Here is a 17,464-nt window from a genome sequence, read left to right as displayed (position 1 = left end):
GCGGGTACGCAATACATGCCTAATTTCTTTGATGAAAGTATCAATCAATCTTAGAGCATTCGCAGTCGTGGAAATAAATCAGCCCATCTCCATTTTCCTCCTGCCACTTCAGCACTTTATCATTCAGTCTAAATTCCTGCAATAGTGTCTTACAATTCTACCTTATACATTAGCCCATCTTCATTTCCATGTTAGCATTAAATCTAATTCATTTATTAATTATTAGTGTTTATCAAATAAAATAACATACCAAAATTAATTAAATTGAAGGCTAAACATAGAAAAACAAAACCTACTCAATTAATATAAACATTAAAAAATGTTATAAGGAAAAAATGAAAAATAAAACACTGATACGACATGCGGAGTTGTCTCGTTCCAACATCGTAATACATTCCCAACCTTCTCTTGGTATGTTTGAGGAGTTGAGTGAGTTGGGATTTGGAGTGCTCGTCTTCTGCGAAACTGAGCATCCTGATGGTAACGAACAGTGTTCTGGTCAATGACACTTGAAAATTATCTAGGAATCCCAATGCTTAAACGGGGTAAATGTATCATTGCTCGAGTACTCCTTCATGGCCAAGTCGCAGATGTCTTCCTATGGCAGCTGCCCAACATCTTATAGGCCTTGTGGTAAATTGCCTGGAATTTTGCAATTTCATTCTTCATTCGCTCCCAGCGCTTGCGGAGGGTCAGCGTTGTGGGCTTTTGCCCCAAGGAAGCTTCGCTGCATCATACTTCTCCTCGATACGCCCCAAAATCGTGTCATCTTCTGCATGTTGGACAAGATCAGATCCTCGGAGACGTCGACCCAATACCTAAACAAAGCTATCGATTCTTCTGGCGTGTAGTTCATCCACTTCATCTTCCCTTCGTGCTCGGGCGCATCCACCGCTTTCGCCTTTCCCCTACCCCCTTCCATTTCTGAGTGAGATCCTCCTTGGGAGGAGATGACTCCATGTCCGACATCTCGTACTTGTCAGCGCTGAAGGTTGGATCAACCTCGGGTTCGGTCTCCGGGATAATGTTGGAATCGTCCGACCCCGTTGGTACATATCATGCTCGGACGATAAACTTCGTCGCCACAGTGTATGTCAATACCCTGTCCGTAGCACTAGTTGTAGAAAGCGGTTGTTGCCTGGGGATTCATGGGGCTCCCACCACCAAAGTAGGGACCACTTTGGTACATCAGGCCCCCCGGGATGCGGGGCCTGCCGGAGTACGAGACTCTCCCATCGGGATTCATTGTTTAGTAGAGAGGAAGAGAATGGAGGAATGAGGTCGCGCCTGCAATGGGTGCCGATCGCCCGGCAATCGCATTCAGCGCGGATGGGATGTCGGGCGTCAGGTCTCCGTCGTAGAGAGGCGCTTCCTCTGCAGCGGGGGACAACCAAACCGCAGATCGGTCAACGATTCAAACATCCTCATTATAATTTCTGTTAACTTAAAAGAAAATAAAAACTACACCATCTTTCATGTTTTACGGACAAATGCCATTACTTCATTTATAAAATTACAGTGTCAATCCAATGTGTACTATTAGAATTACCCCACATCAATTGATAGATTAAATTTCAATTTTCATATAAAAGCTGAACCGAATCAAACTGAAAGCTAAATGTGTTTTTAACTGCGATATGTTTAATTGAATTTGTTCTAAAAAAATTCAAATGTAAAAAAATTAAAGAAATGGGTCGGATCTTTTTATTGCGAAGAGAGTCGCCCCGCTACCGGATTCAGTGGGCCCCGCCTTGGCTACGTGTCACTACTTTTTTTTTTTTTTGAAATGAAAAATAAGAGGCATTTGTTTTGCGTGCGCACACTGCGCACGTTAAATACAAACATCCGTATCGCGTTCCTTTTAGAGGTTCATCACCGAAGCCAAAACCCTCATCTCCCTAATTCCTACCTACACACAAACACAAAGCAATTCCATTAGCGAAATGAGCGTTAGATTGGAATCCATCAAATTCAGAAACTCCTTTCCTAACATCAATAGACCTGCTTCAACAATGCCGCTCTGCCACGCGCCGCCGACTACTCTAGGGTTTCAACCTCTGCTCCCCCCTAAAATTAATGTCAACTTGTCACTTCCCAGGCTGCTCGGCGTTAATCTACGCCAAATTACTCTGAGGAATCGCACCGTTTTCTCCTTTGCTGCATCCCATGAGGAATCGGTGAGCTCGTCTTTATTTTTATTTTTTATTTTTTTCGTTTGTTCAATTACATTTACTTGAACTGTTTTTCTATCAGATTCTGCATTGTGTCAATATATTAGATACAATGGTGCTATGTTAGAATATGCCTAGCTATTCATATTGATTTTCCAGTCGGTATCCACTTGTATTTTGAGATGAAAATGTATCCATTTATTTTTTATTCTTAAGGACTTGGTGTCATTATTCTCTCAACGCTTTCTCTGCGTTCTGAGGGGAAATTACATAATTCGTACAACATGTTTTGCCATTGTTTCATATTGGTACAAAAAAACAAAATGTTAAAATTCTTAATATCTTGTCCCACATCGGCTTGGTAACGATCCTAGCTCACCTATTAAAGTATGGTCATGGATAACCCTCCCCTTAAGACCCCTTTTAAGGGCTGAGTGGCCCATTTCTAATATGGTATCAGATCGGGCCCAAGCCGATGATGGATTTATCTCTTCATCTCTTCTCTTGCCTACCCACGTGATGGAAGTCCGATGTGTCATTCCGGCCCACACGTGAGGGGGCGTGTTAAAATTCTTAATATTTTGTCTCACATCGGCTTGGTAACGATCCTAGCTCACCTATTAAAGTATGGATAACCCTCCCCCTTATGACGCCTTTTAAGGGGTGAGTGGCTCATTTCTAATACAAAATGTTATATTTACGTTTTGTTTTAATACATTTTGTCATCTATGTTTAGACGTCGTCAATCCTTTACGTACGTGAGGTATAAAACATGAATAAAGATGAACTTTTTATACCAATATGTAACAACAATGAAACATTTTGTACCAACATAAAACAATGATTTATCTTTTTGTACCAAACATGAAATAAAGAACGAAACTTTTTGTCCTCCACACAGGTAGAGAGTTGACCACGTTTAAAAATAGATGATGGAATGTATTAAAAATTAAAATGAAACACGGATGAAACAATTTTTATTATTTATGCAAACTTCAAATATTTGTCCATGAAACATTTTGTATGCATGGTGTAGTTACCGTGCTTTGTGAGCTTAAATTATTCCAAAATATTTATTGGATTAAAGATTGATGCTGCTGATCCAATTCCAGAATTAGCTGAAAATTATATAAGAGGCTAGCTGATATAGTGAAATTTATTGTTGTTAGGAGTCATTATTAAACTTTTCTTATTCCTTTTTGTATAGTTTCAATATAAATATTTAATATATAGTTTTGTTTTGGCTTGGTCACCAGAAGCCTTCTGATATTGGTATAGAGAAAGAAAAGGAGGATCTGAAAGGGCAAGCTCAAGAATCAGAGGAAGCATGGCAGCAGGCTCTCTCATCTTTCAAGGAGCAAGCTCTAAAAATGCAGAGCATGTCTAAGGAAGCTTATGAGTTGTACTCTGAGAAGGCATTCGTCGTTCTAAAAGAAACTTCTGAGAAGTTAAAGATTCAAGCAGAAAAGGCGAGACAGGATTTGGTTGAGATTGCTAAAGAAACTGCTGATGAAAGTAAAGAATACTTGGCCGCAGCTGCTGAGAATTCCCCTGAACCGGTGAAGGATATTGTAGAAACTTTTTCTACATCAACGGATGAGCTCAACGATGTGTCTAAAGTCCGAGACTTTTATGTTGGGATACCTTATGGTATGGATGCAAGTGCATTATTTAATTCATCCAATTGTCAGACTTGATTAAGTACAATTGAGATTTATATCCAAAAATTGTTCTGTTTCATCAGGTGCACTTCTTTCTGTTGGAGGCTTTCTTTCGTTTATGTTTACTGGAAGCATCCATGCCATCAGGTTTGGTATTGTACTTGGTGGTACTCTTTTGGCCCTGAGTATAACAAGTTTGAAATCATGGAAGAAGGGGGAGCCGTCGTCCTTGCTTGTGAAAGGACAAACAGGTGTTGTTTAGTCCACTGTAATTTCATGATTATATACTGACCATTATGTCATTATCTATTGCATAAAAATTTTAAGTTTACAGTGTCTTTCTAGTGAATAAATAAACATGGTTTTATTTGTGTAAAATTTAGTGGTATCTTCTAGCAATTGATTGGTTTTATAATTTATATAGTAAAAACTTGTAGCATACATGATTCAGTTGCATTTAAGGTTATGTGCTTACATTCTATTTGTCATAAAAAAGTTTTTTATGAAAGAAGATCTGTGCAAAAACAAGATCAAATCCAGTAATGCATTGACAAGAAGTCATGTATATCCTGACCAAATGGTATCTTTGGAGTGTGGACTCCTGATACTGTTTGCGTAATACTGTTAAGGCGCGGTGTGATCAAGCATCTGAGAATTTATATGCACTCTGTCTGGAATGTCTCATTGTTAGATGAAGTGGAATTGTTTAGTTTTGTTTGTTTAGCTATGCTAGTTATCAATCTTGTGTTGATTACTTCCTTATTTTATTCTAACTCCTGCCTCGACTTCATGTTGTCTCTGCAGTAATTGCTACAATCTTTTTTGTGAGGGAACTGCGCCTGTTGGCCATGGTAAACCTGTCGTGCCTAAATTCTAAGCTAGTCATGCACATCCATTGTTCTAACTCAGTCTCTCTTTGTTTTTATTTGCAGCGACCATTTATTTCCAACTTCATTACAACACTTATCAGGTCCGTTTTCTCTCATCCTGCATTTCATAAACTTTTATACAGTTATTCCAGTTTTAAAATTAATCATTTAATTCCATCTGAAATGCCGTTTTTTAGAAGTAGAAGTAGTGTTGTGCATTTTGTCTAAATGTGGAGCCGAAGAGGTATAAGACTGGTTAATTTGGGTTAGCCCTTTGTTGCTCTTAAGAGGATGGAAGTGAAGGAATTCCATAACATGAGGAACTTTTTTGAAGGGTCTAGAGCTGAACATAGCAGATAAATATGCACGCTAAAATCTTAAATTAGTAGCAGATGGCACTCATATGATAAACATTTGTTCTGATTTTTAAATCAAAGAAGTGTTCGTCCTCATTTTTTGATGTATGAAACGTCTTGCTCCTACTTAACGTCTAGCTTATATTTATGTAGTGGCGGAGTACTTGCATTCTATCTCTATAGGATCATCAGGGACAGAGAGCAGACGGGAGGGTCCAGTCAGGAACTAGGGGCCGAAACTTAATCCTTGTGGCGATGTAAGTCGTGATCACACGGACAAAGTACTTTGCATCAAGTAAAGGACGACAGGTGGGAGGAAAGCCATCGATATATGATGTGCCAAGATTTGCGATGCTTTGTAGTAATAACCATGGTTTGAAGTGAGTTGAAGGAATAGAATGAAGTTGTTTTCAGTAGGGGTATCAGTTAAAGGAATTCAGTGGAGGGATATTGTTAGTTTTGCTTTTAATATGCTAAATAAATCTGTAGAGATAATCATATCTGCATATTAGAAATGAGTTATTATATTGAATCTTCCAATATATATATTGGGTTTCTCTGGCTGAAACATGACTTGATTCAATATTTCAATTGTTTGCGGTCATTTTGTAACACATTTTTTGATTAAAATAATATTTATATAAATCATATGTTTGATCAAATTTTAGTTAGCCCCCGTTAGATATAAATACAGTCATTTTGTAAACTACATCCAACCCACTGTAGTAGAGAAATTTTGTTTAGAGACTTTAGTAAAGGACTAAAGGCATTTTATATTTAGCACTCGCTTTGAAAAAGTGATAATTAGTTGAAATGAAAGAGAATAAAGAATTAATAATGTAGAAAAGTGTCTTCACCTGATCTGCTCTTATTGAAATTCTAGGGGAAAGTCAAGCTCTCATTTTCCATCCCTCAAATCTGTTCCCATCAAATTTGGGGAACTCAAACCTCATTGCCTTTCCCGGTACTCTATCTTCCCCACACATGGGTCCATCACCTCCATCGATGTAATTCATGTTCTTCCCGGCATTCGCTTAAGTTTGAATGTTGAGAATCGTAATTGCTTGCATCATTTCTTCCAACTTCACGTCCGTCATTGCCTGTTGAGCCCACCTCTTGGCATTGCTCAAACACTTGTTCCTTACGCCTCTAGGCGCTTCCTAAGCTCACTAATCATCTCACTAAATTGCTTTTATGCCTCGTGCATTCTCCTCTCCGCATCTTGTGAATGAGTTTCCATGGCCAAGGATCACAAAGCTCTGGATAGAGATGCCGACAGTTACAGTTTAGAACTGCCGGTTCCGATTTTGAAAATTGTCGAATCGGAACTGAACCACGAGGCTATTTCGCGGTTCCGGTTCCAAAACCGCCGGTTTCGCATTTGGTTCCGAACAGGCGGTTTTGGCGATTTGGGTTTGATTTTCGCAGTTTTTTTTTAAAGTTTTGAACTTACAAAATAAATTGGAACAAGACAATGAATAATTTAAATTGAAGTAAGACGAGTAAAGTGAAAATAAAATCAATTTCATTGAATTAGAGTTGTAGCAAACAACGGTACATTACAATTTACATACACAAATTACAATGCGATATAATTTACAAGTGTCGTCGAAACGTTAATAAAAAAAACACGAAATGGGAGGGAAAAGAAAAAAAATTGAAAATGGCTTGAGCTCAACTTAAACTTTCAAAGTTAGATTTTCAAGTTTAGATTTTCAAATAAAAATTGAGTTGCCTACATGCCCACAATTTTAATGAGGAATCAAGGCCCACGTAGTTCTCTTACCTCGCTTACCTTTTTGGTCGGCCATGCTCACCGCTCACGGCCACCCGTCATTGATATTGTTATGCGGCCTCACTTCCGACCTCGTCATCAGTGGAAAACTCTTCACCATCACTCTCTACATGGAAGTCAAAATCCGACTCTTGTGCTCTCATATCCGCCTTTGTCCAATCATAGAGTAACACAGTGACTTCCATGTTTTTGGCTGAGAAGTTGCTCCTTTTGTCGTCTAGGACACAACCGCCGACACTAAAAGTTGCTCAACGGCGACGGTGGAAGCGGAACAATGAAAATCTCCTTAGCCATTACTGAGAGTATAAGAAATTCTTTGTCATGTGTTGACCACCAATCAAGGACGTCGAATTGTTGATTAGGATGACCTACATCTTGAAAAATAGAGCGTGATTATAAGTACTACTATTAGCTCTAGTCCTATTGGTTGTAGTACTGTATAGATCTTGCAATTGTGACACCACGTCTGGATCAATCATGACGTTACAATAGTTGTTAGGGTTTGGTGCCCCTTGCACAGCGAAAGACATTCATAAACAAATAAATCATGCATACAGATCTATTTGACTGATTATGAGATCAATTGATTCACATGTTAAACACAAAATTGCATACAAGAACGCAAATAATTCCTGTAAAAGGAATTAAAACCTAAAACACGAATTTCCTACGGTTTAGAATTACCGGTCTTATTCTCTAAAGAATCGACGATTACTTGCGCCTTCTCCATGAGATGTTCTACGTACTCAACCACGAACCTTCTAATCTGTATCCCGAACTCAGATAATGACCTTTGGGTGGGCAAAGCTTATCAGAATCGAAAGGACTTAATTAGAGAAGAAGACTGAATTTCCAGTTCTGGAGAGAACTGAAAATCTTGTTCAATCTGAGAGGAGAGAACGAAAATTTTGAAAATTTTTAATTAATTTGTCTTCTCCCTTATCTCTTTTATATAGAGAGTTATGATGAGCCAGATTAGGGATCCATGGAGGTCGGACTTGAGCCAAACCTGTTGGACTTTTCCTAATTAAATTGAGCCCAATTTAATACAAGTCCAACAGAATATTATTATCAGTCACTACAGTAAAATAATATTGACTACCCGTCCAATCCCAAATTACGAGTAATCCGGGCTTTACCTCTTTATTATTTCTCGTGTTTAAGATATAAATATCAATTAATTAATTTAAGTCTGCTATTTGACTTTAATTAAATAATATATTTTCCAAGAGTTGTCTAGTTCAAAATCTTTATTTATTATTCTGAAATAACAATCGTCCGGGTTTCTGAATAATAAAACCTTTTTCGAACACCTCTTGAAGATATTATCAAACTGAACTCACCCAGCACACGATTCATTGCAATAACAATACTAGACTAGTACCTCTAGACATTGATCACCACTACCCAAAATATAAAGATTCTTGGATTACGAAAAATCCACACCTTTTGATAAATCAAAGTAGTGTATAATCAATATCGTATGCTCAATGTTATACTCCCTCCCTCCCATTAATTATGCAACATTTGTTTTTCGGCACAAGATTTTATGTAGTGTCGTTTTGTGAGTTAATGAAGATAGAGTAAAGTAAGAGAGAAGAAAAAGTAGATAGAGTATTGTTTCCATTTTTAGAAACGTTTCATTTTTAACGGGAAAAACCAAAAAGGAAAACGTTTCATTTCTAATGGACAGAGAGAATATTAACAATGATTAAGAAATAACAATCACCGAGACCTCGTCTTTCAGTAAATAGTAAGAAAGACTTATCTCAACTGTTAGATCCTTCAGTGCTATACCACACCAATGTCGTTTATTTCCTAAGGTAAAGAAACATGCAGACTGACACTGCAACCTTTCGCGATAGGTAACCAAAGCCTATCTAGGTTGTGAAATTCTATTTCTCTTCTACAAAGGACCGACTGCGTCACCTTCTGTGAACATCATTCATGACCAGTCTACTATGCAGAAGAATCAGACTTGTTTGCTTCTTATACATTTAAATGTTTGAGAAACATCTTATAAATGCATAAGCAAACACAATGCGATAAAATTCCTTCTTCTCGCCTTGGGTTAAAAGTGGATTGTAGAGTTTATTGTATACAAGCAATTCTATCTGTGCAACATGCTCAAAATATGCTTTTTCAGTATACCACTCCTAACAATAGTTCCCGCCACCATGTAGGACTAGGAAGATGGCGTACCTGGTGAGTGTTGTTATACCGCATTTCATATTCAGTGTAGAGAGCATGAAATGCACTATCTAACAGTAGTTTGTTTTCTTCTAACATTAGGAAGATTTAGTTCGAAGCCTTCTCCTCTTGTCAAACTCAAATCTCGAAATTGAGAAAATTCCAAATCGCACAAACAACCATAGTACATATCTGAAATTTTATGAACTTCGTGCAACTTCCACTTTGGATCCAAGCATTTTGCAATAAAAACACATTTGGAATACGTGGAAAATATTTTAGCCATTTTCGACCATAAAAAATAAAATAGCATTCAATTCTAAGAATGTAACCACGCTGTACGCACACTATATGCAACCACACGCAATATCTGCTATAGATTTAACCACACACCCAATACACACTGCATTAACCACACTGTACGCACATTGCACACATTCACAGAATATACACATACAACACATTGCGCACACACAATATGCAAACCCACAATATACACACACTACGCACACACAACACATATATCATACTCACTGAATACACATTATGCCTAGATAGCGCGCGCACACACAACACACATTGCATACACACTCAGTGAAACAACCACACTACATGCACACAACTGACAACAAAACACTGTGAACTTGTAATATAAGGTTCGTATTCCAATTCCACCTCCAATTTAATAGTACCAAACATAGTCTAATCATATTTTGAATGATTTAACTGTTGAAGGTTTGTTCTAAGTGATCAAAGTTTGTTGGAATTGGATCATAAATTTACTTTTTGTGCAAATTTTACTCCTCTTTCGAGCTTACAATTTGTTTAACAAAATATAGGACATAAGCATTGCTCATTTGTCGTAACTGGTAATGGTAATTTGATTTTTTTTTTTCCAAAAAAATTTAGATGAAAGTTTGAATTAAGGTAATCCAATTTTCAAATAGTTTTGGTACTCGATTAATATTTGGGCCAAGTCTCAGTAACTTGGGAACTCGATTAATCAGGTACCTCGAATAATATTCTGGTCGAGATCAAATACTCCTTTCGTCCGTGAAATAATGTCCCATTTTGCTATTTTAGATTGTCCGTGATTTATCCCATTTGCTTATTTATTTCATTTTACGTTAAGGGACTCACCATTCACCTAATTTATTACACTCACATTCTATTTAAAACCAATATATAAAAATGAGGTTCACTTTCCACTAACTCATTTCCTCATTTTCCTTCACAAAATCAAATACTAATTTCTTAAAACTCATGCCGAGTCAAGATGAAATTACGGCGAACGAAGGAATAACATATTATGTATACTTTAGATTCAAGATATCATTTTTTCTGCTCGGATTCTCGTGATTGTCCGATTAGATAGCCTCAAAACAGAATATCAAATTAGAAAATTTAAATATTTATTAATTATCTTATTTCTATACAAAATACTTTAATAGTAATATTCAAAATGATGATATATTAGTATTTAAAAAGGAATAGAAAAAATTTACGAAAAAGATTTCTTATTGTAGTGAAACAATATCCTTTTTGAGCATCCCTAAAATATCATTTTACACACTAGTACAAATGAAACATGATAATTTAATATTCTGTTTGAAATAGGTCTGCTTATTAAGTCGGTTCCGGTTCTAACCGGATCGATTGATCGGTTAACCAGTTCTAATTTTCATAAATCTTAGAATTGGAACCGGTTTGAAACAGGCCGATTAAGAACCGGTCGATTCCGGTTCCGAACCGGAAACGATGTGTAATTTTAATCCAAATTTATTTATAATTTTAAATAGTTCAATACTATAAAAAAAAATCAACATCTAGAAATATAACAAATAATACCTAAAAATTCAAATATATACATAAGAAATACAAACCAACAATACAATAACATTTATGTTAGCAATTTTTTTATTAAAAAAATAGGAGTTCTAAACTTTAGCAGTTTGTTTTAAAAATGAGTTTTAAAATTGAATTTCATTTTCCTTTTTTTTTGGCTAAGCAAATATTTAATGAAATTTCCAATACTAATTGATCTTATTGTAACTTTTTGGTTTATAATGAAACAGTTAATAAAATATTCACAAACAAGTTAAAATCATATGTTAAATAAATTGTTATATAAATTTGTTATAAAGTTAAATTTCTATCATATAAAATGATATTGTAGTTGTATTAAGTTCTTTTGAAAATTAAAAACAAACTTATGACGTCCTACTCATTGTAGTTAGTTCACAAAAGATGGATTGGATAAATAATTGTAGATTCAAAGTCACGGTTTAAACATTTTAAATACTTCAAAAAACAGAGCTCACAAATCTAACATTGTTTAAATCTAAAAATCACTCAATGTTTCAAACTATTTTAATTTAATTCAATTAAATTAGATTTGTTAGTATATTATATTTTTTTTAAAATAAAATAAAATTATAATCCGGTTCCCAATTAGGAACCGGCCGGTCCGATTCCGAACTGGAACCGATTTTATTTAAAAGGTTGGAACCGGTCCCGAAACCGGAACCGGAACCAGTTCCAGTTCCGATTAACCGAGAACCGTTTAAGCACCCCTAGTTTGAAACCTTATAGTATTAAATAAATTTTTACCAAAATTTATGATTTAAATTGCTATGAGATCTAAATAAAATATAAATCCAACGAACATTTTCCATGAGTAGGAGTTTTTATGTAAGCTAGATAGTAAAATGTACAGAAATCATTAGGCGGCAAACGGAAGCAAACATCACACAACCAAATAAAGCGATGGTGACTTGCTTTGCTAATTTACAATAAGGTGCTCCTTAAACAGGCGTGTGAGTCGGCACCTCTCCTTGATTGTCCAAGGGCATGTACTGCGCCATGATAGCCCGGATCTCTGAGTCCATGTATCGCTGCACAAATGTTCAAGTAGACACATTTACTTAACAATATTCAAGCTCACAAATACTTGCAAGATTTAGTCAAGAGACGAGTATTCAAGATGTCGTCCCTGTTACTTACTCGGATCCTGTACTTGTATAGAGCATATCCGGTAAATCCAGCCACAGTCAAACCGAGAATAATCACCCATACGAAGTTCCAGCTGTATTCTGTTACAGAATCTTTACCTGACCGGACGAGTAAGTAAAGGGTAAGTTATTCTGTGTCTAACACACAAGTAACAACACTATTTTACCATCAGACATCTTTCATGGTAAAAAAAAGATGACAAAATCTGTGAGTAATTAGATAGATCGGAGAAAACATGATCGAAATCTGCTTCTCATATAGTAGTATTCTTAATCTTAATTGTGTTCCTTTTTGGTCTGTCTCCTAAAAATAGAAACTTTCTATTTAAGGGAATTTCTTTCCCTCTAATGAGGTGAGACCTATTTTCCACTATCACACTTTTCTTTCTATTTTTAACTTGACCAATTTTACATTAAAACCCGTGCCGTTTCAAAAGTTCATAATTTTTGGGGACGGAGGGAGTATGTGTGAATAAGAGCTTTTACCTATACATGTATCATGCTCGTGTATGTACAATTGGTTGCTACTGCAGCTGCATTCATAACTTCCCCAGGTGTTCTTACATTTGCAATCGGAACACTGGCAAGCCAACTTGTCCTTGCATTCATCAATATCTAAATGGCAGTCAAGTTAAACCAAGTCAATAACTGGTCAGATTCAAATAGCAACCTAAGTAAAAGTGCTGATATCTATCATCTTACCTTCACAGAGATTAACTCCATCACCCTTGAATCCAGGTGGACACTTGCAACCTTTTGTATGGTCATCCTGAAATATAAATCGAACATCAACATATTGAAAAAAAGCCTACTCTTGTGTGATGGAAAAAGAAAAAGGAACTAACAATGCATGCGGAGTATGTATGTCCATTCTTTGTTTGCTTCCAACAACCTCCATTGTTAATTCCGCATCTTAATGCACCAGAAGCTGTCATATCAAGAAAAGTATGAGGAATCCATGGTTAGCGTATAGCATTTGAATGTAAGCCGGCCAATTTGAGGCAAGAGTGAGGTAATATCTAATTTTCTTTTATTCAGTATATATATCTCCGTGCTAATGATGATTCAGGGAAAATAAATTACCTTGGCAATGAGTATAACCATCACCGGAGAATTTCACTCCCTGCACAACGGGGCACTCGCAGACCCTCCCCCTGAAGGTATCCTGTAAACCGTTGTTACTTAGATAGGACAAAAAATGGCAAAGCAACCTAAAGATTAAAATGAGTCTGATTAAAATCTGGATACCCTGCAAGCAGTAATATTAGAAATTGTATCCTGCCAGCACCCGCCATTGTTAGTCAAACACTCGTTTGTTTGTATATCTGGCCACCAAACACAAAAGAATAATTATATTTATAGCAAAGCAATGAAGGAAATATACAAGGGTGGGTGCCAGCATTTATTGATGGGCATGAATGCTCTTCATCCATAAGTATCCACAACTGCTAAAACAAAAATAACCTTGAGTCAAACAGATTGCAGGTTCTGTAGTCTCTTCAAAACCTGAACAAATAGCCTTGAGAACCGCCCCCTTGTCCAGCTTCCCTGAACCAAATGAACACGTACCTAAGATTTCATATCCTTTTTCGTTGCTAATCTTAAGGGACAACTGATTCTCCAGAGCAGTTACCTCTATATTGTCTATTGTTCACAACAAGAGTCGGCAAGATGGTAACGTCTCCTCTTGAGCCCTTTCCAATCTGAGATCAAGTATCATTCAAATTTAGTAGATCTAACAGAGGATACTTACTGAAACCGACATGAGATTTTTTGACGACCAATGAACCTGTGCTTCCTGTTCAGCTTTCAGAACAGGGTTATCAACATCTGCCTCTATGTCTCCAATACATTTGTCTATCTTCTTAAGATCAGCTCCTACAGAGGAGGTACAGCAAAACGAATAAACTCAAATGAAAAGTCCGGAGGAGAGAAGCAAGGATTATCACCTAATAGTAACTTAACCCAAATGAGTAACAGCATGCAAAAAGAGAACCAGATACCTCTAACCCCAAACATATAAAGAATGAAAGGGAAAATGAGAAAGGGAATTGGGAAAAATGAATAACTCCGCCATCACCTTACGAGGAAGATGCCACATCAATAAAAACACAGCAGTTCCCAGCATGGAACGCATAATCAGAAAAAGTAAGCATGTATGGTACCAAAATGCAAAAACATCACTAGACTTTCACTGAGAGAAAAATAGATATTTGTGTAAGCACAAAACTTCTTTGCAGATACCAGAGATTTCAGTGATTAAACCTCGATAATAGAAGTTAACAGAACTATAAATACTTATCAATATACGTATTACGTAAAAGCATGAAACCTACCAAGTGACTTGATTACTTGATCTGCACACTCTTTATTATACTTCTTCTCTTTCATTGGACAGCGGATTGAAAAATCTGTAGCATAGTCCCACCACTGCCATGGCTTTCCGCTTTCATTTGCCACCTTAAAGAAGCAGGCTTGACGTAGATTTTGTTCAACAACATCCTTCCCATCATATCCTTTGCTGAAATCCTGCTCAGGATCTGGTGCACAATACCTCCCTTGGTTGATGCACTGTGACTTGCACTGTTTGCTTGACTTAAAAGCGTCAGGACAGTACCAGGTTATATAACGTGGGATGAACTGAGTGTAGCCTTTCTGCTCAAGTATCTGAGCAGCTCCTTTGAAATCTCTGACGAAATCTAACTGGCTTTCACACTTGGGGCCACACTCATCATTGCTATTTGTCCAGAACTCGTACTCAACCCGCTCATCAGGATGTGGAAGGGCTTCTCTCCAATCAAGATTAATACTCACCATTTCTCCTTTAGCTAATTCTTTTTTGATTCTGTCTCCAAGATCCTTGCTGATAAGGGCTGATGGAATAGTGATGTTCTGCAGATAATCAGGACTTGCATCTTCTTGCTCGGGATTATCCATGGTGATAAGAGGCTCATTCCTGTCATCAGCCACAAGAATAGCTGCCGCACCACCATTTTGCGCATTCCATGCCTTTACCGTAAAATAACACTCTGGAAGAGATGCAAACTATATAGATAAGTTGAGGTAATGCAAACAATTCATCAGGAATCATATAGAGATAATTCAACATTGAATGTAAATGCCTCTTGTTGTTTCTAGATTTTAAAAAAGAGGTCTTGCAAACTCAAGTACTACCAATCACACACTTGATATTGTTGGAGTAAGACTAACAAGGCAATCAGAACCAACAGAAAGATGTAAATTGAAGAAAGGTTGTGAATTCCAGATGCAATCCCTACGAACCAAATACTTTTTTCTTTTTTTTCATCCGTCCCATAGAAATAGTCCATATACAATTATGGAAACTTTTTCTTCTTCTCTTTTACTTCACCAATTATGCATTAAAACCCGTGTCATCCTCAATTAGCCTATTTCTATGGGACGGAGGGAGTATTACCCTAACAAGTCTACACAAATCTTATGAAAAATTCTCGATCAGCTCATAACAACATATATATATTGTCCCATCTCAAAATTTATAAATTCATAGATCTCTAACAACCAAATTGAACATATACACCAGAAGTAGAATTCAACACCAAAAAATCAAGCACAATCAACATAATATCCATACACAAATGATGGTTAAATCAATCAAAAAAGGGGCGAAATTTACCCCCTCTATCAGCAAGAAGGAAGATTGGAATGCCTCCAGGCTTCTTCTTCAAGGAAGCTTCGACATCTTCAAAGCTACTGCACCCATTCTGATTCGATTTAGGGTAGAAAACAGAGCCAGTCATCGTTCCTCCATATTGAGGAACCCCAAAATTCCCAATTGCACTTTCATAAACACCTTTCAGTGAATCGGGCGATGTCACCTTCAAACTGTTCTTCTCCACTAGAAATCTTCCCAAGCAGGAACTGCAGAGAACAAACAACACACAAACTAAAATCCCTAATTTCTCTCTCATCCTTCTAACTCTACTCAATCGGATCAGATCAGATCAGATCAGATCAGAGGCAAAAGAGGATTGCTATTTGCTAGAAAACCTAAAAATAGCGATCAATTTTGAAACTGATCAACTAAAGAAAAGATTGGATCTTTCTTCGATAAACACAAATTGTTAAGTATAAAAAAGTGGATTGGTGGCAGCCCAGATCGTAAAAACTGCCGAACTAGCGGAAAGATCGATACAACCCGCAGATAAATCCTAAACAGATTTTGCAACTTCAGTAAGCCAAGTGAAATAGCTTAATAGAGGAGTCAACTTTACTTAAAATATATAAATATCTCGAATTCCTTAATACAATGGTTAAAAACTAACATTCCATTTGTCACATTATAATGATATTTTATTTTAGTAAAAAACGACATATTTATCCATGCTAATTTTATTTTAATTCTGTGTTATATTTTTCTTTATCTCTCTACTTTATTATTCTTTCCTAATTTATTTTCTTATCACTTAATAAATTTTATTACTTAAAATCTCATACTAAAAGAAATCAATCATTTATAGCATAAGAAGGAGGTAGGATTAGATTAGTAATATAGTATGGATCTATATGCATATAACTACAATTCTTATAAGTAATTTTGACCAATTCTTGACGTTGATTTAGTCTTAAGACGCACCCTTAATTAGCAAGAAAAGTTATTAATATTGATTATAAAGTTTAACTTAGCTAGATGTAACTAAGAAAAACTATTTCTTCATCCATCTCATTCATACTAAAGACGTATTTCTTTTTTGATACGGGTGTTAAATGAAAGCGAATGAAATATAATAGTAAGAGTGTAGAGACAATGCCATTTTTAGTATTAAAAGTGTGCTCATTTTTTATGGATAAGGAGTAACTGTTAAATCCATCAACTTTGGCCGACATCTGATATTTTTCATGAACTTTAATAGCGATTGTAAATGTTACAAACTTTAAAAAGTGTGCAATTTTTCTATGAAGTTAATTTTCATGACCAAATATTTCATACTAATAAGAAGCTCAAATCAAGAAAGCAAAACTTGTAGATCTACTTTTGAATAATAACAATTACTGTATGAGATAAATCACTTTTTTATTAATATATATTTTGGATTTCTAAATACTACTACTATGCAATAAGTTGGGTGTTTGTTTGTGATCGATTTAATTTATGTAAACCCCTAACTTTTTATTGGTGTCCTTTACCTGGGAGTTAGTTGTATTCATTGAAAACTGTTTGATTGTATCTTGTAATCCTCAAAAAGAAAAGCAAGATGAAAGAGCTTGTTTGATTTTATCTTTCATCCTCAATGATAATCCAGATGAAAGAGCTTGAGCATGACAAGATTCAACCCCCGCTCCCATGTCTGCTCACAATGATGGACGCAGGATTTTAACGATGGAGGGTCCAAAAATAATTTTTGGAATGCGGATAGATGAAAATCACCTTT

General features: G+C 36.2%; 2 protein-coding genes across 2 annotated transcripts; one reads left to right on the top strand and one right to left on the bottom strand.

Annotated features, from left to right (window-relative positions):
• The first annotated feature begins 1,833 nt into the window (after positions 1–1,833).
• On the top strand, positions 1,834–5,625 carry LOC125223803 (Transmembrane proteins 14C). The gene is made up of 6 exons (XM_048127098.2): positions 1,834–2,177; positions 3,428–3,821; positions 3,916–4,083; positions 4,637–4,683; positions 4,765–4,802; positions 5,211–5,625. Exons 1-6 carry the CDS (start codon positions 1,944–1,946, stop codon positions 5,299–5,301), a joined length of 972 nt encoding a protein of 323 aa, XP_047983055.1. The 5' UTR covers positions 1,834–1,943; the 3' UTR covers positions 5,302–5,625.
• Positions 5,626–11,687: 6,062 nt separating this feature from the next.
• On the bottom strand, positions 11,688–16,285 carry LOC125221992 (vacuolar-sorting receptor 1-like). The gene is made up of 12 exons (XM_048124362.2): positions 15,709–16,285; positions 14,390–15,082; positions 13,843–13,931; positions 13,687–13,756; positions 13,518–13,601; positions 13,302–13,378; positions 13,137–13,218; positions 12,899–12,981; positions 12,756–12,822; positions 12,540–12,668; positions 12,046–12,152; positions 11,688–11,936 (listed from the first exon to the last, which is right to left on the bottom strand). Exons 1-12 carry the CDS (start codon positions 16,001–16,003, stop codon positions 11,847–11,849), a joined length of 1,866 nt encoding a protein of 621 aa, XP_047980319.1. The 5' UTR covers positions 16,004–16,285; the 3' UTR covers positions 11,688–11,846.
• Positions 16,286–17,464: the final 1,179 nt, after the last annotated feature.

This window comes from Salvia hispanica, chromosome 1 (assembly GCF_029641045.1).
Source record: "Salvia hispanica isolate PSC_SH4W2 chromosome 1, Shi_PSC_v1, whole genome shotgun sequence".
Lineage (NCBI taxonomy): Eukaryota > Viridiplantae > Streptophyta > Magnoliopsida > Lamiales > Lamiaceae > Salvia > Salvia hispanica.
The sequence above is the reverse complement of the archived record's forward strand: the minus strand, read 5'-3'. Positions and strand labels throughout refer to the sequence as shown.

What these genes read in the sequence shown, in the direction of transcription:
- LOC125223803 (XM_048127098.2), top strand. Translation starts at nt 1,944, where the DNA reads ATGAGCGTTAGATTGGAATCCATCAAATTCAGAAACTCCTTTCCTAAC. An exon ending in CTGCATCCCATGAGGAATCG is followed by an intron (nt 2,178 to 3,427) that starts GTGAGCTCGTCT and finishes CTTGGTCACCAG; the next exon opens with AAGCCTTCTGATATTGGTAT. An exon ending in TTATGTTGGGATACCTTATG is followed by an intron (nt 3,822 to 3,915) that starts GTATGGATGCAA and finishes CTGTTTCATCAG; the next exon opens with GTGCACTTCTTTCTGTTGGA.
- LOC125221992 (XM_048124362.2), bottom strand. Translation starts at nt 16,003, where the DNA reads ATGAGAGAGAAATTAGGGATTTTAGTTTGTGTGTTGTTTGTTCTCTGC. An exon ending in GAACAATAGACAATATAGAG is followed by an intron (nt 13,602 to 13,686) that starts GTAACTGCTCTG and finishes CATTTGGTTCAG; the next exon opens with GGAAGCTGGACAAGGGGGCG. An exon ending in TGGAGTTAATCTCTGTGAAG is followed by an intron (nt 12,669 to 12,755) that starts GTAAGATGATAG and finishes ACTGCCATTTAG; the next exon opens with ATATTGATGAATGCAAGGAC.